The following is a 21429-nucleotide window of genomic DNA, read 5'->3' as shown; positions in this document are numbered from 1 at the left end:
GATTTTCAAAACCAGATTTAGGTATATAGTTATTTTAATTGTTAAATTGTGTTTCTACGAAAACGTATCAATTCTCCTTTCAACTTTAATGCAAAATTTAACATGGAAAAGCAAATTTTCAAAACTAGATTGAGATGTAAAGTTATTTTAATTGCTTAATTGTACTTAATTCTACGAAAACCCATTGACAAAATGCCCAAAATTAAATATAAGAATTAATTAATACACATTCACTATCTATTGTCAGAATGTAATTGCTTGTAAAGTCTTTCATAATATTCTCTAAAGCGGTTCTGCCTCGTCATTTTGACATAAAATAGCGTGTGAAACCTGTTAAAAATTGTTCATTAGGGTGGTTAGGGTAGCCTTTATAATAGAGGAAAAATAATCTTTTAAGAAAACTATTTATCTTCTACGATATCAAATTATTAAGGGTTTTAATGTTTTATTAACCTATGTTCTTAGGTTATCCGTTAATATATTATTTTTAAAAACTTTTTATGAAAAAAAGTAACCATTTTTTTTTACAGCTTTTTCAATTTATCATAAAACGTTTTCTAAAATTGAAAATGAATGAATATCTTAAGAGTGTGCATTAACCGGATCCAATTATCCATACCTCAAGAATTAGAAGACAATTTTCCGGCAAATTGACTTACTAAGGTTTCACATAGGACACCAACTTCAAGTAACTCTCTTCTTTTTAAAATGTAAACTCAAAACGTGAAAATAAAATGCTTCAAAAGAGTGTAGAAGATTGTGAGTTGACTTCTATTAACCAATTTCAGAGACAAAGAATAAATAAATCAAAGAAACAAATTAAGTAGGGAAGGAAAAAAAGCAAAAGTAGAAGGTACAACACAGAATATTGAAATGTAAAGCAAGCAAATTTAATTGGGTTGGTCATCAAATGGATTTGGACAATTAACAACATTTTAGGTCAACAAGAGACAGGCTAATCATATAACAATGTTAATAGCTCATCGATTTAATCAGGATTTAATAAAATTAATACAAATATTGACTTGGCTTATGTCTTTGTCATGGATATTTTCTTCAACACTCAAATTGGTTCAAATCCTATTGACAAAAAGATAAGCTACTTTCTAGGCTCGAAGCCCTATAACACACCATTTTTTTTGCTTTGATTTTCATCCATCGAACGTGCACCAATGAACATCACAGAACATGGTAGGAGAAAATTTTTATTACATCACTTATCAGGCTCAGAATTTGAAAAGGAGTTGTTTTCAGAAATTTTTAAGTCATCATGTGGGATCAGGTAGAAGTCAATTAGTTTTAATCATACTTATTTTATAATCTTGCTCTATGAGATCAGCATTCCATGTGAGATTCATTTGATTAATATTAAATAAGACAATTAGTGAGAGCATAGAAAGTTTCATGAAACAGGTTCTTAATATAGAATTGATAACTCAAAACTTTTTCTTGACTAGAAGGATTTTTTTTTAAGTTACAACGCAAGAAATTCAAAAGGTAGAAAGACATTGGTAGAAATGCTCAAAACTAACGTCCTAAAACTAACGTCCTAGATGTAACCGACACGGGTATCAAAATTCACCTTCATATAGTTGTGAATGACATTACTTTTTAACCAAGCTCCTTCATTTCATGACAACCTTCGTTTTAAAGAATTTATTGTTTATATTAACTTTCCTTTCGTCATAACTTTTGACTCAAAAATCAAAACAAGATACCGTGAGTCTTGAAACTTTTCCTAGAATTCAGAATATTACATTTTGGCCAAAATGGGGTTTTACCATTTTCTCACAAACTTTTTAGTAAAATGCTCAATGTTTGAAATTATTTAGGGGTATGCCCTTGTTTTGAAACTCGATTTTTAAAAAATCAAGTTTCAAATGTAAAACTAGATTTTTGGACGATTGAGTTATAGCGAACTTAGACTTAAAAATATAAATAAATAAATAAATAAATAAAATTCAAGAACTCAAGTTCCATTCAAAGTACTCGAGTTCCACTTGAATATTTTGTGGAACTCGAGTTTATTTGAATGGAAATTGAGTTCTTTGAATGGAACTCGAGTTCCACATTTTTATTTTATTTTTTAAAATTTTCAGTTCGCTATAACTCAATTGTCCAAAAATCGAGTTTCAAAACATGAGCATTTTCCTAAATAGTTTTAGACATGAGGCATTTTGTTGAAAAATTTTAACGAAAGGAACAAATGCCCATTTTAACCTTACATTTTTAACAATATTTTTATGCTTAACTCAAATTAGGGCTTCTTTCTAACTTTCTTGGCAACCCTAAGATTTCTTTAATGTTTTCCCATATGAGGTAGTGGTCATGGTCCAATATTGGACTTCAAGTTATTCGTAAAAATAAAATTTGAGAGAGATTTTCTTCTACTCTGTGGATTCAATGGTTTTTACTTTTTACCATAACATCTTAAAAGGAAAAAAGAAACCCAATAATAAAGCATTCTTCCATTCCTTTGGTCCATACATTGACAATTTGACAAAGGTTAACAAATACATATTGTATAAGCAATTCCCATTTCATTCCCATGAGAGGCCTACCATTATCGAAACTGTGGGGGCAGCAAAAGTTGGATAAACTCTACCAACTTGGGTACCTGGAAATGACACGGCATATGAGCCTATGTAAGAAAAAGTTACATGGTTGGTGAAGGTTGGTAGAGATATATATAATATAATTATATATATATATATATATATATATATTTTATATAAAAATTGCAACTTTCTTTTCACTAAATGTGACGTTTAAATCTTGCAACTACCTATGTCTCTTCTCATCAATTCCTGGGGTCTACTTTTTTTTCTTCTTTTCTGCTTCTTTATTTCTCTTTTTAGTTATTGTTTCTATCTAACTATTTTATTCTCACGTAATTATTATGGATTAGATAAATATGATATATGACCAAGTAGCTATGCAAGGTGGGATCGATGGGACTTTGTTCTAGAACACTAGGCAAGATTCACGTTACCCACACCTTATTCGGTTGCCACTTTCACTTTGTTTTTATACTACTATTTATTTTATATATATCTAAGAATGTGACACACCCTTTTAAGTGTCAATCCTAGCTGATAATGCACCTTATTGCGTGGAGCCAAAGTGTGACATATATAAAAGTGTCACTGTTTTAAGGTCCAAACTTAATAAGATGGGTGATTGGATACTTTGATAGAACTTTCATAGTTGCTTTCACATTTTCCTCTTGATCAGGCTTTTTAGCACACAAAAAAAAAAGGTACCCCATCTAGTTGTAGAGGCGTGACAAATATATGTGATGTCTGAAAGTTACTATAAAAAAATTATATTTAAAAATAAAAATAATTAAATAATTAAAAAGATTGTGGTTTCTTGAACTAACACGGGTCATATATTAGATTTATTAGGAAACCCATTAATTTTTCTTTCCTTTTTTTTTTGTTTTGACTTTTGAATTTGTAATTAATGGGCATCAGCATCATCACTTGTTACTTTCAAGCAGCCATGGTTATATGAGGATATAATTTTGCTGAGCTACTACAGTCGGTGCATGAACATGGAGATCACTAACATATATGTGACTTTCCAATTCTTCAATTTGCTTTGATGTATGTCTGCTACATTTTTTTTTTCAGTTTACAAGCAGTGAAGGTTTATATCACAAAAGTCTCCAAGTTTATCTCAGAAATAATTCATTCTTCTAACCTACCAGTATTTCACAACTTTGTAATTCAGATTAATAATACAATCACACTATCAGTCAATGTTGATACTATCTATCTAGCAGTAGTATATAGGTGTTTTGGACTATTCTTAAGAATTTTTTCTGTACTATCTTAATTCTAAAATTTTAATTTCAGTTTATAGATATATTTTTTTGTAAAACTTAATCACATGATTAGTAAAGATGGGGTTTTTTTAATTTTTATTCTAATAGAGTAAATCTATATACACAACCCATTTCATGCATTTTCTACAACTAGCTAGGATGATAACCTATGTCAATAGATGATAAAGTAGTAATAGTAGATATACTAGTAGGTCCAAATTGTCACGTACCAATCATAACTTGATAAAAATGTTATATTCACTAAATTATATTCTTATTCTAACATACCATCTCAAAGTACAATTACTTGGCACTTAAAAATGTAAAGAATAGGTGATTCCCCCCCCCCCCCCCCCCCGCCCCACCTCTTTCCTTAAAGTTTTTCAATCCCTCAGTGATTTCTTACCTTATTCTTATTATTTTCTAGACTAGTCACTTCTTGGTTATATTCAACCCTTTTTATTTACCTAATTTTAAAAGCACACACAAATTCAATACTTGTTGTGCTTAACACCTCTACTTAATTAAGAACCTTGTAACTTAGTGATATAATCGGTTTTCTTTTATTAAAATAATCAAGGTTTAAGTCTCTCTCTTTTTTTTTTTTTTTCCTATTTTTGTAAGAATCAAATTATTGTTAAAAAAAAAATTAAAGTAAAATAAAACTTGTTCATGGTCGGTTAGTTAGTGCTTGTATCCTTTGCATATGGATTTATAATTTTGCATGATATTCCCAAACTTAGAGAGATGGGCTTCTAAATGTAAAGCCTGGGCCCTATTGCCATCTATTGAATTTCTTATTGGGCTTTACGCTTTAACCCAATGAAGCTGTATACCACAATAATTATTTTTTCTGATCTGTGGAATTTATATAAAATGGAATTTTCTTTGGTCTGAGGTTTTAATATGGATGAAGTAACGGACCAAGGTTGAGCAAGAGAAAATCTTCCTAGGAGCCTACTCATTTGCCATAGAAATCAGATGCAAGGCCCAATAGCTAACACTTAGTAATTAAGCCCAAGAAACAATTAATGGGTTTCACTTGGTGATTTGGATTGAAGCAAGTCCAAGCTGTGAGCCTGTGAGGCCTAATATAGCCAAGGTAAATGTTATGGGCTCGAAACAGAGCATTTCAAGAGAATCACGACCCAATACTCCAAGAGAGAGAGAGAGCCATATTGGTATAGCATTTTCTAGGCAGCAGTTAGCAAATGGGTTCTCCAATCGTGGGACAAAAGAGGTGGAAGAGTAGAAGATATTCTCTCTTTGCCAAAACTTTTCATAGAGAAAATTAGTTGACACAATTTTTGTATAACAATTTTGATGTGACTAATTGTAAATGATGGAGAAAAAATTGTGTTTATGTAAAAATGATAAACAACCACTCATAATCTGTCATGTTAAAACTACAACAAAATAGTGACTCAAAAATTGTGATCATAACAAAATTTAACTTTCCTCTCATTATATATATAGTCAATCTATGAAAAGTAGTTCTAAGTAAGCTCTAAAAAGAGGAGGGTAAAATCCTTCCTCTCTTGCTCAAAATTCAAAAGTATAATTCAAGATTTTAGATGAATCTGTCAAGGGCCTCTTGATTTAATGGCACTTTCATCTTTTTGTCATACTAGAGAGTTCAAGTTCAACCTAGGAACAAGATTTCTCAACTTACTGTAGAAAATGATAAATGTTAGGTCATTCTTAAATGTTTTTTTTTTTTTTGGTGCTAAATTTATTAAATAAAAAAAGTCTCTAACGTGGACTCATCGATTCTATCTATGTCACATGACAACAATAAATTATACCAAACATACGACTTGGACCATGATGAAGCTATCAAAATCTCTCATTTTTGGTTCCATGATAATAATTGAGAATAATAGGTTTAAATATATATAATTTTTTAACAATTGTTGAAGTAATATATTGTAATTTAAATTAATAAACATAATGTTGTATTGTTGATAGTGAATCATGTGAAAGTTATTGTTCAGCAGTGTAACAACACATGAACTATGGAAAAGATCATTTATATGAAAATTAGCTAAATTTCATTTTTTCTTTTTTTCTTTTTTTATGGGAAATTTCATTTTTTCTTTTGATAGGTTTTAATTTAAACCAAATTGACAGGTTAAATGGACAAACTAGTGGGCTGGGCCCTACACTTTGTTGAACGAGGACGTGTTAAAAGCAGAGCCAGGTTTAGAGATGATATGGTCAGAGATATCCAATCAAAGCTCTATATATCTTCTTGGGCAATGATCCTATGGGTCCAAATAACTGTCAAAAAATGAAAAACCTTTTACTCTTTTTTGATGATGATGTGGTAGTGCTACATGGGATAATTTGTTCTTTACTTTAATAGTTTTAATAATAATCTTTTGTCTTACAGCTCACAGAACCTGTGCGCAGTTCTATAAAACCTGTCTTGTCTCTGCCAAATCCTTCTCCCTAAATCTGTGACACGTTGCCCACTGCATTCAATATATAATCACCTATACTCCACCCCATAATAAACAACAAAATCAAACATTAATCAACGATGAAAAAGCTTCCACTCGTAGCTTTCAAGATGGGCCCAAGCTCTTAAATTAAGTTTTCATCACACGTTGCACGTGCTATGTTCATCCCCCTGATGTGATAACTTTTTGTTTTTGAGCTCCATAATATGAGGATTTTCTCTTTCTCATTGGTGGTTGTTTTATTTTTTAGGCCCACTTTTACTATGTAAAATATTTGGTCCAAAGTTAGTGTTTAGCTCTTCTTAACCTTTCTGATTCTCCCAAAAAAAAAAAAAAAAAAGTTCTTCTTACCTTTCTCTTAAAAAAAAATGTTCTTCTTATCTTACCTTTCTCTTAAAAAAAATGTAGTGCTTAGTTAAGGAAAAAAAAAATTTATGGAAGAAAATATCCTGTCTCATTTTTGTTTTTGTTTTTGTTTTCATAAGAATCCTGTCTCATTAGTCATTATAAGAAAGATTCATTGCATTTCACAAGCATTTATTGTACCATATATATCTGCATTTAAAATAAATATCCCATATAATAAAGTTCATAAAATGCAATAAATAGTAGTGACATGACATGGAATGAAACTCACCAATAGCTAGAGATTTTTATTTATTTATTTTTCAGGAATTGGCCATCTTAATCTTAAATAATTGTTTGTTTTGGGATAGCTCTCTTTTACTGTTTTGTTATGTCTTAAAATATTTAGCTCATATTTAATTTATAAATATATATATATATATTCTTAGTACATAAAAATGCTAAAAAAAAAAATACTCCCTAGTTTTGTTCTTACTTAAAATGAGTAATATTAGTGATATAACATATTTAAAAATTCTGATATGATTCTTGTAATTGAAGCAATATTACTTTAACTTAAATGTATTATTATTTTAATCTATAATTAATACCACTTTTATTATATATAAATCATGTAAACATTGTCAACAAATAAAATATTCATGTTCGAAACCTATGTACACAAAAAAAAACTAATTAAAGTCTTTATTAGATAAAAAAAAAATTGATCATTAGGCAACTTACAACATAGGTTCAAATCTAATCGTAGCTGTATACATATTAAAAAAAAAAACTGTTTTAATACTATTCTATTTGCCACAACTTACAAAATGCTCCATTGTAAATAGTAAAAGTGTAAGACAAAATTACTTGTACATGTACCCAACTTCTATACAAGCTAAGTTGACCACATGGTCAACATTAGAGAAAATGTCCTAGACAAAGATTTTTAAAGCCATTAAATTAATGTGTCCTTTTTAAATCTTTTGGGTAGAATATGTGTCCTTGTATAGTTATGGTAAAAAACATAAAATTATACTACCTCGGCAGAGCACATGGAAACCACAATGAGACCTCTCCCATGTTATCCCAACCCAAAACAACAAAGGAAATTACCAAAAAAAAAAAAAAAGTTTAAACCCTAAAAAATCCCTTTGTCTTCTCACTTTTTTCTCAGTATCCAAGTGGTATCAACTAGCAACAAAAAACCCCCCAAAACCCTTAGCACCCATTTTCAAACCTTCCTCTGTCTCTGTCTCTCTCTCACTTTTTACTGTATTTTGCAGAAGAAAACAAAAACAAAGAGGGGCCTCTGAGGTTGAAAGTTGTAAACTTGAAATGCTAAAGAGGAGGAGAAGAAGAAGAAGAAGGAATGCAGAAGCTTTGTTTACCTCTCAAAAACCCTAGGAACAGTAACACCTTGTTCTTTTCTCTCCCTCTCAAAAACCCCACAAAAACCCTTCTTTCTCGTAGCCTCAAAACTCTTATTTCAATGCCCGCTAACGTTTTCCCCAACCCCACTTCTCCTTCTTCTTCTCTTTCCACAAAACCCTTTACTACTAGCACTTCTGGTACTCTATCCTCTCGCTTCTTTGTCTCTGTAAAGCCTAGAAATTGCTGTTTATGCCGCTGCGGAATCGATAAAAGACGACCCTTTAGAGCCTGGGTTGTGTTGAAGGATGGCTTGACAGGGTCCAGGGTGGCGTGGACTCACACGAGCTCTGATGGGTCGGTGTCAGTTTCAGCTGAAAATGGTTCGGAGGGTTTGGAGAGTGTTGATGGAGACGAAGGCGAAAAGGGATTGGAGGAAAAGCCAGGGAGAGTGAGTGGTGGTGGTGGTGGGAGTAGGAGGCAGAGGAGTTCAAGTGGTGGTGTGGTTGTGGGGAACCCGGATTTGCTGGCGATTCCTGGGGTGGGGCCGAGGAATTTGAGGAAGCTGGTGGAGAAGGGGATTGGGGGAGTGGCTGAGCTGAAGCAATTGTACAAAGATAAGGTATATTGGGTTTGTATGAACTATGAAAATGGTTGTAATTTTTTTTAGCAGGCTAGAGAATGCTTTGTGTTACTTTTTATAGTTTTTATAGCCTGTGGTGCTTACTAGATGGTGGTGGAGGGGGTATATATGTGTATTGAGAATCTGTATGTCTGCAATGCGTTTTGTTTGTTATTTGTTAATTCTTTTAGAGAGAATGAAATAGTCTGTCTGTTGTGTGTGTGCCATTTCTGATGGCCTAATTGTGTTGGTTGAAGTTTAAGTGCCCGTTTAGCATTACTCTAGGAAGCAGAGCTTTAACTGTAGTTGTAGAGCTATTGTGATATAGGGTATTAACTGAAAATCTCTTTAGCATTTTGTGTGTTTGGCAAATTACAGTGAACAGTGCTTTAAAGTTTTGGATTTATAAAACATGAACATGAATTATAGAGCTTTTCCCTAAAAGCTACGAACTTCAGCTAAAGATGTTTTAGGCCTCCTTAAAGCTCTTTAGTGAAAATTTTAAACATTTGGCAATTTTTACTAAGAGCTTTAAGGCTCCAAATGCACTTTTCTGGCAGTGTCACAGTGTGTCCTAAGCCTACTTAAATTCCCCACAAACATTTCAATTTAGTGTACTTAAATTGTTTGGTGATTTGGAATTAATAACTCAAAGATCTAGCTGAGTGAATTTGTTATGACTGCCAACTTATGTTTGTTTTTTTTTTTTTCCCCAGGAATTGTTTCTAATATGTATCGCATTGTTTTAGCTGAAATCTAACTCCTTCTGAGTTGTTGAATTCACAATGGACTTTACTCCACTCAAATTTTACGGGTTTTTGAAAGTTATGGCAGAAATTTCCTGGTTAACATTTTTGTAAATAATGGCAAAATTAGATTAAAAATACTTATAGCTGCATTTTTTACCCTTGTACTCTGAGCAGATTTGACTCTCTGTGCAAATTAGGTGTGTCTGATTGTTATTCTTCATGACATAAACTGTGTATAAAAGCACAAGAAACTAAACACATGCTGTAGTTGGTAAGTTGGTATATGTACTTTTTCTAACTCTTTCATGAATCATGATAAGGATTTTTGTGATTCCCTTTGCAGTTCTTTGGCCAATCTAGTCAGAAGATGGTTGAGTATCTACAGAGTTCTGTAGGAATCATACACAAAAACCATGCTGAGAGTATAACTACGTACATCAAAGATAGTGTTGATGAAGAATTGAAGGAGGACAGTTCAAACTCAGATGTAAAGCTGGCCCAGAAGAAACGACTTACTTTCTGTGTTGAGGGAAATATCAGTGTTGGGAAGACGACTTTCCTTCAGAGAATAGCTAATGAAACACTTGAGCTACGTGATCTTGTTGAGATTGTTCCAGAGCCTATTGACAAGTGGCAGGATATTGGACCTGACCACTTTAATATATTGGATGCTTTTTATGCAGAGCCTGAGAGGTATGCCTATACCTTCCAGAATTATGTTTTTGTCACAAGGGTTATGCAAGAGAGAGAGTCATCTGGTGGTATAAAGCCCCTCAGATTGATGGAAAGGAGTGTTTTCAGTGACAGGATGGTAAGAATCTCCCTTTTCACTCCGTGTTTTTTTAGTTCCTTATAATGTAATGCAATAAAGTATGCTTACCCTACCCCTAAAGTCTTGTATTTGGCAAAATATTATTCCCTCTACTCAATTTGATCTCAAGTTATTTTTTTAATCCTTATTTTCCATGCAAAAAATGAATAAAAGAATCTAATAAGATCTTGGAAATTTTGTAACATGTTTCAAGGCTGACAATGAATAAAATTGATGGGAAGATGTTATCTTTCTTTTTCCTGTTGATTGTTCCCATTCAAGAGGAAGAAAAACCTAACTTAGGAGTTTCGAGGCTGATCCATTTTATCTCATTTTCATTCATTGAAGGTGTTTGTACGAGCTGTCCATGAGGCTAATTGGATGAATGAGATGGAGATCAGCATTTATGACTCATGGTTTGATCCAGTTGTATCATGCTTACCTGGGCTTATTCCTGACGGTTTTATATATCTTCGAGCAAGTCCTGATACTTGCCACAAGCGAATGAAGCTACGTAAAAGAGAAGAGGAGGGTGGAGTCTCCCTAAAGTATCTCCATGACCTGCATGAAAAGCATGAGAGCTGGCTTTTCCCCTTCCAAAGTGGAAATCATGGTGTATTATCTGTCAGTAAGCTACCCTTTCATATGGATAGCTCATTACATCCTGATATAAGGGACCGTGTGTTCTATTTGGAGGGTAATCATATGCATTCAAGTATCCAGAAGGTACCTTATTTGTAGCTTTTAAATTAACTCATCATAACTTATGTACTCATGAGTTTAACCAAAAATATTTTGGTTATGAGCAGGTTCCTGCCTTGGTTCTTGACTGTGAACCCAACATTGATTTCAGCAAAGACATTGAAGCAAAGAGGCAGTAAGATAACAACCTCTTTCTTCAATATTTATAATAAGCATGCATTGGAATATTCTTGGTTCTTCTTCCTCTCTCTGTCCCCCCTCTCCCCTCCCCAGGGTGGGGGAGGGGGAATTAAATATTTAATTTGTTGTGTTATACTTCCTTTTATTCTACTTTCTATCTATCCATTGAACATACTGGTCATGTTCAGATTACATTATGTTTTGTTATAGTTGTTTTATTTGTCATATTCCCCTCTCCCCCTTCCTATTAAACTTCCTTAACGTTTGGGCTATTTTGAAGGTAAATTTCTGGTGTTTTCTCATTAACCCTCTAGAGAGAAAATATGTGATCATTTTAATATTTTATGAATTCTGGGTCAATTTTTTTAAAAAAACTTAGGAAATCAGTTTGAAATCAGACTAGTGGCCCTGTAAATGCCTATGGTTAATTTGTCTGGATGTGCAAATGGCATTTTGCCTTTTGCTATATCAAAAAGTTCACAAATTTTCTGAATTACATTTTCTTCAAAGGGTGGTTCTCAAAGGATGAAAATCATCTGCTAGTTAGTTGTGTTCCTTTGCCCTTCCCTCTCTCTCCCATTTTTTCCTTTTTCTCTATGTTCCTTTGAAAGATACTCAAGTTTCTTTACTTAACCTTTTACTAATATCTGGAGGTTCTATCTGTAGCCTACATTTTGAAATGATCATTACCCTCTGCTGGCCATCAACATCAAATTCTGCAAAACAGAATTTTTATCTTTTGAGTAATATGGTTTTTATTCTATAATTTGGCAAGGTGTACTTCAAGCTGAAGGTTAATCAACTAAATATTTACATGCACCTTTTATGTTTTAAGTCTTCCTTTTCCCTATTTGCTCAAATCATATGTGCTGCATGCCTTTCTCTGCATCTCAACCTTAGGAAAACCCTGAAGAAGAAATTGAAAGAAAAGACAGGTTGGAAGTCTTGTCAATTATGGTTAGGGTTATTGTTGGTATTTTTGCTATGTTTTGAGTGTGGTTTCCATTACCCTGTGCATTAGTTGCGTTGCCAAAATGCATTTTTCATTTATGTGATCTTGTAATTTGGCTTTGTTGAAGGTATGCACGCCAGGTTGCGGAGTTCTTTGAATTTGTGAAGAAAAAGAATGAAGTTCCATCTACGAAAGCTGGTGAAGGTGCAACTAGTGGCCAGCCACAGGTGCTGATGCCACATAACAGTGGACTATGGGTACCTGATGGGAAGAATTTTCCAGAGTCAGCCCTCAAGTCTTTGGATTTCAGACGGGCCATGTCGTTCATGTCAGGCCAGTAAAATCTTTAGCATGGTCCTTTTTTCCTGTTAATTCAAGAATTGCGTCTGGGGCATCTGTTTTTGTCTGACGCATTCTACGCAATGTGTTTAGGTGCTTCGTTCGTGTAAAAATGGTTTTAACCCTTAACCCCTCCTAGCGATGTAGAGAAAGTAGTGGTTGTGGATTGGCTTTGGTAGTCTGCTGTTTAGTTTGTTGAAGCTTGACTTCTTTGAATCGAAAAAAGAGTTGCTTTGATATTTATGTATATTTGTTTTGCCAAGCAGCTTATCTATTTTGGTTAAAATATTGGTTGCAACATGTTTTATCTGCTATAGAAGATGGCTGTACTATTGTGTAAGTAAATCTTAATAGTAAATCTCTTGGGTCGTAAATACAGGGAGTGGTGTTCTTGGACATTTTGCTTTGTTCCAACCGTGTGTTCGGATGGTTTGCTACGATGGGGGGAGAAAAAGTTTTATTTATTTATTTAAATTTGAAGGGGTTCCATAAATAGTGCTTCTCTCTCTCTCATTTGGTATGTTTGAAATTGGGTGTGCTGGGTCAGGGTGAACTTATCAGAAAATGGTTAATTTGTTTTTGTTTTTTGTTTTTTGTTTTTTGTTTTTTTTTTTTTTTTGAGAAACAAATGGTTAATTTGTTTGAATTGGGTGGGTAGACCACTTAATATGGGTTCTGGTCAAAATACCCTTATGTGTTATTTTTTTAATATAAAATAAGGTGCAATGTCATTTAAAAAATGTCATCTCATTGCTCCTTTAGACGCATAGCTAAGGATTTTAGATTTTAGGAACCAATAGCACTCATTACAAATTCAAGGAACCAATAAGGTTTAATAGGTAAACTTTATAAACTAACAGTGTATGTATGTGGTGCGAGTAAAAAAAGAAAAGAAAAGCTCTTTGACTGGCGCTGAGTTCATCCCATCATTCCCATGTGCCGCACAAGAAGGTTGACTTGAAGGCATTTAAGAATAACAAGTTGGGATTTTTTGACTTGAGTGAAAACACGGGATGCGAAATCCTTCCTCCCTCACCCACAGACACCTTCGCAGTGGTTTTCAATAGGCATTTACATATGGCGTGCTTTGTTTCAAGAGGTTATCAAGTTTCCAATAGCTGCAAATACAAATCTGCAAGTTTTCACTTTTCACACACATTCATCTCTCTTATTTCTCTCATTTTATTCCCTTAAAATTTTAGAAACAATCCTACACCAAATCGTTGTATTCTAGATCAAGATTTACATGCCTAGTATATTTCCAATGGCTTCCACAAGCACTTAAGGAGCCTCATCTTCTTTTTCTTTTTCTTCTTCTTCAACATCTCAGGGAAAATATGATGTGTTTCTTAGTTTTAGAGGCATGGATACTCGTAAAAGTTTTACAGATCATCTATATACTGCTTTACAAAGGAAGGGCATTTTAACCTTTAGGGATGATGAAGAACTTGAAAGAGGAATATACATTTCACCTGAACTCTCAAAAGCAATAGAAGGATCAAGGTTTGCTATAATTATTTTGTCAAGAAACTATGTATCTTCAACATGGTGTTTGGTTGAGCTTACAAAGATCATCAAATGCATGAAAGAAATGGGAATGAAAGTCCTGCCTGTTTTTTATGATGTGGATCCATCTGATGTACGGAAACAAACTGGAACTTTTGAAAAAGCTTTCATTGACCATGAAGAATGTTTTAAAGAGAACATAGATTTGGTGAAAACGTGGAGAGCTGCTTTGACAGAAGTGGCCAATCTCTCTGATTGGCATTTACAAGATAGGTAATTTCCATGACAAATTTATTTCTATTGACATTTTTTTTTTTTGAGGGAATACTTCTATTGATATATAAACAATCTTTCATATACCATGAAGTATTTAAATAGTTATTAGAATGAGGCATATCACCATCTATTAGAACTTAGAAGTTATAATTGATAATTTATCATAGTATAAACTAGGAATCATAAACTCAAATCTTGTACAATTGATAATTTATCACAGGCTGGGACAAAAGATTTTTATTCTTTTGTACTCAAGCTACTTCAAAAGGTCATGAACTTAAAATATTCGAATGACGTTTCTCTTAGCAATCAAGGGTGAAATGAGACACCAAATTTTTTTGTCAATGTAGCTCTAGCCAAAATAGATTTTGGATTAAGCAGGCTAATATCATTGCTTAACCAAAGAAATAGTATTGGATGATGGCACTTGCTTTCCCTTGTGATCTTTATGCACCTACTAGTATTCCCTGCCCCTCTCCCTCTTTTGCTGATTTTCATTTTTCCTTTTCTTTTTTTGGAGCTATGATTGGGAAGGCCCGCATGTCTTGGGCAAGAGCAACAATTTTCCGCTTTAATTAACAAACTTGATGGATCTGTTACAACTAAATACAACAAAAACTACATCTCCCAATCCGTTCATGTCACATTTATATCTGATATATAATCATTCAATTCTTATAGGGTAGTAGTATAACTTCACTTGAGCTAATGACTTCATATTTGTTTGATCAAGAGTATTATTGCCTAATATTTTTCTTCCTTCCCTGAGGGTTTATGTTTGGTTTGGACAATCACTATATTATTGTTCTATCTTCTCCACAGGCATGAGTCAGAATTTATCCAACACATTGTGGAAGTGATATTACATAAACTGGGTTCAAGTTTCTCAAGCATTACAACTAACTTGGTAGGAATAGATTCTTCAATGGAGGAATTGATCACTTCTTATTTAGGCCTTGGTAATAATGTTTGCATGATAGGGATTTGTGGTATGGGGGGGACTGGGAAAGACAACTCTTGCTAAAGTTGCTTTTGATAGATTCTCTAATCATTTTGAAGGTTCTAGCTTTGTCATTAATGTTAGGGAAGTATCAGAGAAAGGTGGTTTGGTTCCATTACAACAACAACTTATTGAAGAAGTTTTGGAGGATAGAAATACAAAGATACGGAATGTTTATCATTGAATTGATATGATCAAGAAAAGGCTATGTAATAAAAAAGTTCTCATTGTTCTAGATGATGTTAATCAATTGGACCAATTAGAAAAATTGGTTGGAGATCATGGTTGGTTTGGATTGGGGAGCTGGATCATCATAACAACTAGAGATGAACATTTGTTGGTCCAACATGAAGTACATAAAATCTATAAGCCTAATGTATTAAATGATCATGATGCTCTAAAACTTTTTTGTTTGAAAGCCTTCAAAAAAGAGCAACCCAAAGAAGGTTACATGCAGCTCTCCCACAATGTTGCATACCATGCTAAAGGCCTTCCATTAGCTCTTGTAACTTTGGGTTCCTTTTTGGTTGGAAGAACGATGGGTGATTGGCAAAGTGCATTGGACAGTTTCAAAAAAAAAATCCTAAAAGAGAAATATTTGATATACTTAGAGTAAGTTATGATGGACTAGAAGAAATGTGGAAGGAGATTTTTTTGGATATTGCGTGTTTCTTTAGAGGGAAGATGAAAGATCGAGTAATAGAGATATTAGAGAATTGTGGTTTTGATGCGAGAATTGGTATAAGTGTTCTCATGGATAAATCTCTCCTAACCATAGAAAACAATAAGTTGTGGATGCATGATCTACTACAAGAAATGGGTAGAGAAATCGTTCGTCTAGTGGAGAGCCTGGAAAGCATAGCAGCCTGTGGCTTCGTAAGGATTTGTTTCATGTGTTGAAGAAAGATACGGTAAGAAAAATGGAAAAACTAGAATTTTATTTCAGTATACAAGATTTAGTAGTTATAATTACACAATTTTGTTCAATAAATTAGTTTTGTTATAAAACTTATCCAATAGATAACTAATCACCTAAGTACTTAAGTAATGAAATATTGAATATAAAAATTCATTTAACAAGCTCATTTTTGTCTCTGACAATTTCTTATCTTTTGAAAACATAATATGATTGTATCATTTATACAAAATATATAACAATGGATGATTAGTAATTAATTTTGCTAATGTCCTATTGTGTCACATCAACCCCATATTTCCAACCCTTTCCCTCTATTTCTTTGGCTCTTCTCTTCACATGATTCCCCACCTTACCCTTACTCTTCCTCCAATTTTTATTTTCCCTTTTTGACTTCTCTTTTCTCCATATAAATTTCTATAAATTTGCTATTACTTCTTTTGCACCATCTTTTTCACTCAGTCCATGTTTTGTCCACAAAAAAGGTGACTCTCTCTCTCTCTCTCATTTTCTTCTTTCTTTGATGTATTTTTATTCTTTCTTGCAATTTTGTTATGAGTTGATGAATTTTTTGTGTTTTTTACAACTCTGTTTTGAGGTTTTGGCATTGTGTTTCTAGATTTTCCATTACCTACCATCTCTCTCCCTCCAATGAGTTTGGTTTGATTTTAGTTTTGGATTAATATCTGGTTGTTTGGAAGTGAGGATTTGATTTATATCAAAATACAATCTACTTGTCTATGTATACCTACCAACTGTTTGAGTAATTTGTATCAAAACTGATCCTTTGCTTTTAATTCTCAGGCAACAGAAGCAATTCAAGCCATAGTCATAAACTCTTATGAATGTGAAGGAGGATACCAGAACTTTGAAGCCTTTCCTAAAGGTTTTTCAAAGATGCACAATCTTAGATTGCTTATAATTGATTATGTGCACATCCTGAATGGCCTTGATCATGTTTCTAATGACCTAAGATTTCTTCAATGGATTGGGTATTCTTCAAAATGTTTGTCATCCAGTTTCCAACCAAAAGAGCTTTTTGAACTTAATTTACAATGTAGCAAACTTAAATATCTTTGGGAGGGTACAAAGGTCATTTTCTTCATTGATGGGCTTTCTTTTATTTATTTATTATTTTCATTAGGAGTTCTTTTAATACTTCGGGAGTACAATATTATACTCACTCCTTTTATATGAATGATGAGTTCCACTATAAATTTAACTAGCCGTGAACCCGCGCATTGCACGTGATAATTATTTTTATGGTGGTTTTATTATGATTTTTTTTTTTTACAATTTAAAATAATTTAATAAAGAATAATGTATTTCATAATCATATTTTTATTTATTATATGAACAATCATAAATGTAATATAAGAACAATCATAAATCATAAATATAAATTTTTTCGTACCAAAATGAAAAAAAAAATACAATTTTTCTCAAAATTTTAAAAGGTAAGTTAACGAAAATATTTATTTTTTAATAAAATTTATTTATAACATTTTGTGAATCGTTAAAAAGAATATAAAATTTGGAAATTATTCTTTTAGTTTTAAACAAAATTTCTCAAACCTTTTTTTTTCTGCCTACAATCCAAAACACCAAAAAACGTAACTAAGAAAATTAATAAACTTAACAGTGATTAATTAGACCAATTAGGAAAAACAATTTGTTATTGATAATCTATTAAGATTATTTTCTTTGCAAAAATTGTAATTTCATCCACCCAAAACATATTATCAAATAAACAATTATTAGCAAAATCTAAGAATTAAATTTCTTTATATGCATTGTTATAAAATAATAATAACAATTAAAGTAAAATTGCAAAAGCTAAAATTTGTCACCCATCTGATTATTTTCGTTTGGCTAACCTTTGCTTTTCTCTAAATAAATGACATTATAGAGTAGTTCTAATACAACTATTAAGAGCACTTTGTTCACCACAAAGAATTAAAAATAAACAAAAATTAGTAAAGTCTCATAGTTTAACATCTAAATTGAGCGTTATAAAAAATCATGATGTGTCATAGAATAAATACCAAATTATCCAAATCATGCTATGTAATACAATAATATTATATTTTATATGCTATATTTAATTCTTTATAACGCAATAGGATAAAATTTAACAATCAAAGAGAACAAAAAAAAAAAAAAAAAAACTAAATTGCATTAACCTAAAGTAGAGTTTTAAATAATATAAAATTATTAGCTTAAAGCAGAGATACAAGAAAAAAAAAAAATCCACCAAACAATTGAGAGAGAGAGAGAGAGAACCTTTGTTTTGTGAGAGAAAACTATGCATAGAATGGAAGAGATAGTGACAAATTCATAGTAAGAGAGTGTAAATAAGAAGAGACAAAAATAAAAGAAGATGAAGAAGAAGAGGAAGAATGATATTAATGTAGAGGCTAGTGGGAAGATAAAAAGGTAAGGGAGGGAGAAATGTTTGAGAAGTATAAATATTAAAAAAATAAATGTTAAAAACAATTATAGGAAAATTGAAAAAAAAAAAAAGATAATGACATGGACGCAAGTGAAAATTAGATTAAGAGTTTGAAACTGTAGGTTTTGGCAAAGATGAAGAGAGAAACTGATATAGATATAGATATATAGATATAATGGTGGGAATTATGGTGGAGATAGTGGTGGGAATTAATAAATGGGCTCTGTAGGGGCACGATTTATTTAACAGCCCATGAATGACGTTGGGCTCGTATGCATAGGGCCCCAACAATATGATTTGTAGAGAGTGGGTTTGAAAGGCATGACCTTGGGCATAGGTGGACGGTTTAATCATGGCGTTTAAGGAAGTTCTTATATGGGCGGGCTTGGCTTGACTAGCTAAACCCTCCATTAGTACGAGTTGTAGGACTTAAGTCCTCGGACGCTGTCCAAGGAGCCTTCTATCCTTCCCTTTCTCCCTTTTTTCGGGTGAGGGCCTCCTCTTTTACTGAGGGGTTTTTCCTTTTATACTAGTGTTTGTTTCCCCCTTTAGAGTCCACGTGTAAGTTTCACTTTTCTGCGGTGCAGACCTGTCCTGTCAACCCATACCTAGAGTGGTTTGGGGTCGTTGGGAAAGTTAAAGGGTATGGTTTAGAGTATAGACTTGTCAGATACAGGGTTTTGTGTTATAATGTTGGCAGCTTTTTCCCTTGCCCTGCCCCCACACTCAGTTTGCCCCTTTCTTCAGGAATTTCGTGAGGTGCCGAGCAAGAGGTCGTCCTCGGCAATGGCTCTTCTCGGCTTGGGTCCTGGGCCCTAATGTAGAGTGGGCCTGGGCCACGAGTTCTCTGTCCCCACAATAGCCCCTCAAAATCCTGCTGCTCAACTTTTAGTTGGGGAGGAGGGTTTTGGTAATGTTGGGCTTACATCATAGCTTGCTCAGATTCCGTACTCTACTAATATTTGTGTTTTTCCATTTACATGGAGGACGTGCCAAATTGAGAGACATTCCTTTACCCAATCACATGAAGTCTTTTGACGCTTCAATACTCGAGGCGCGTCTTCACGAGGATCTTCAGATCCTACGGCTGTGAATGGCGTTGGAAATTGAGCCAACTCTGCCATGTCTGTAGCATTCCTTGGAAAGTTACACGAATTGAATGCCACCACCTTATCTTTTATATAAGTAGGATAGGAGATTGTTTTCCTTACATACAAACCTTCCGATTCTCTTCTAAATCACAATCCTTCAGCTATAATCACAGTTTCGTATTCAGTGCTATCCGTCCTTTGTGCAATATGTTTGAGACACGGACAGGGGTAAAGGAACTCCATCCGCCACAGAGGCGCCGGGTCCTTCCGAGACTCAAGGTAGCGTGGTCTGGGCAAGGGAGGCACAGATTCAAGAAAATCTTCTGTTTTGACAAAGGGGGAAAAGGTATTTCTCCTTCTTTTAGTCAAAATACGAAGCAGGTATTGGTCGCACCAGATTCTTGGTGCATCAGAAGTAAAGTTTTCCGCCATCAGCGCCGTCTGCTATATCGCAGGCATGGTTACGTGGAGGCCCATCAACTTCCGGCTGCCTGCACCTTTTCTTCAACGGTGCTGGCCTCAAGTTGGGTTTCCTGCACCTTTTTTTCAGCTGCGCTAGCCCGAAGTCGGGCTCTCTACGCCTTTTCTTCAATGGTGCAAGCCCCAAGTTGGGCTCTTTGGCTGCCTAAGTTATAGGCATGTAAAAGTGTTGAGGAATGGTTTTCCTTGAATAACGTCTTGGAACAGCAGCCAACCTCTCCTCTGTACTTCTTCCTCGGCTTTCTCTTTATTCTCTTGTATCTTTCTTTTCGCTTATGTAGTTAGCTTTAGTATAAGCTTATTCCAGCTTTTCATTGTCTGCTGTACTATTTTTTTATCTTAATAAAAGATGAATTTATTTCTTTGTAAATACTTTTCCTTTCGGCAGCAACTACTTTGTAAACGGGTGCGCTATGTATGTACCTTCCTTTAGTGATGCTTAAAGCAGGAAACCTTGAAACAGAACCTTACCAATTGAGATAACGGCTTAATGCCCCGTAATGCATGCGCAGCGACCGTCCGAGAACGATAAATACTAAATATTTCGTCCGAGAGGGTAACTGAGCAGCGAGGGACTTTAACTGTGTTTTGACAACGTATGGCCCTATATTGCAGTTGCACCAATTCCCTTGGTACTGAGAATCCGAGGGTAGGCTGGGGAATCCATGCATTCCTGGGATTAGCCCAACTATCAAATGGGGAATTCTTTCTCGGGGTAGATTCTAAAGGCCATCTAACGTCCAGGTTGTGTCCAAACCCCGTATTGTCTCTTCTAAGTAGTTGGTTTCCCCAGAGTTGGTTCTGTCCAAAACTTGTAGTTCTTCTTCTAAGTAGTTGGTTTCCCCAGAGGCTTGAGTCCGAGGACCATACAAGGCCTTGGTTCTGTCCAAAACTTGTAGTTTTCTTCTAAGTAGTTGGTTTCCCCAGAGGCTTGAGTCCGAGGACCATATAAGACCTTGGTTCTGTCCAAAACTTGTAGTTCTCTTCTAAGTAGTTGGTTTTCCCAGAGGTTTGAGTCCGAGGACCATACAAGACCTTGGTTCTGTCCAAAACTTGTAGTTTTTCTTCTAAGTAGTTGGTTTCCCCAGAGGCTTGAGTCCGAGGACTATACAAGGCCTTGGTTCTATCCAAAACTTGTAGTTCTCTTCTAAGTAGTTGGTTTCCCCAGAGGCTTGAGTCCGAGGACCATACAAGGCCTTGGTTCTGTCCAAAACTTGTAGTTTTTCTTCTAAGTAGTTGGTTTCCCCAGAGGCTTGAGTTCGAAGACCATACAAGGCCTTGGTTCTGTCCAAAACTTGTAGTTCTCTTCTAAGTAGTTGGTTTCCCCAGAGGCTTGAGTCCGAGGA

At 34.0% G+C, this 21429-nt stretch overlaps 2 protein-coding genes across 3 annotated transcripts; both read left to right on the top strand.

Moving 5' to 3' along the window:
- The first annotated feature begins 7798 nt into the window (after positions 1 to 7798).
- On the top strand, positions 7799 to 12624 carry LOC126698520 (uncharacterized). Its single transcript, XM_050395810.1, has 5 exons — positions 7799 to 8629; positions 9722 to 10189; positions 10538 to 10915; positions 10999 to 11066; positions 12151 to 12624. The coding sequence occupies exons 1-5, from the start codon at positions 8009 to 8011 to the stop codon at positions 12362 to 12364; spliced, it is 1749 nt and encodes a 582-aa protein (XP_050251767.1). The 5' UTR covers positions 7799 to 8008; the 3' UTR covers positions 12365 to 12624.
- An 802-nt stretch (positions 12625 to 13426) lies between these two features.
- Positions 13427 to 17218, top strand: LOC126700094 (disease resistance protein RPV1-like). 2 transcript variants are annotated; one of them, XR_007647004.1, is made up of 3 exons: positions 13427 to 14141; positions 14967 to 16055; positions 16865 to 17218. XR_007647004.1 is itself a non-coding variant. In XM_050398082.1 (2 exons), exons 1-2 carry the CDS (start codon positions 13726 to 13728, stop codon positions 16887 to 16889), a joined length of 441 nt encoding a protein of 146 aa, XP_050254039.1. In that variant the 5' UTR covers positions 13427 to 13725; the 3' UTR covers positions 16890 to 17218. The 2 variants fall into 2 exon arrangements, 1 of the variants encoding a protein (XP_050254039.1); XM_050398082.1 differs by lacking the exon at positions 14967 to 16055.
- Positions 17219 to 21429: the final 4211 nt, after the last annotated feature.

Source organism: Quercus robur, chromosome 9, assembly GCF_932294415.1.
Source record: "Quercus robur chromosome 9, dhQueRobu3.1, whole genome shotgun sequence".
Lineage (NCBI taxonomy): Eukaryota > Viridiplantae > Streptophyta > Magnoliopsida > Fagales > Fagaceae > Quercus > Quercus robur.
Note: the sequence above shows the minus strand (reverse complement) of the source record. Positions and strands in the feature narration are given on the sequence as shown.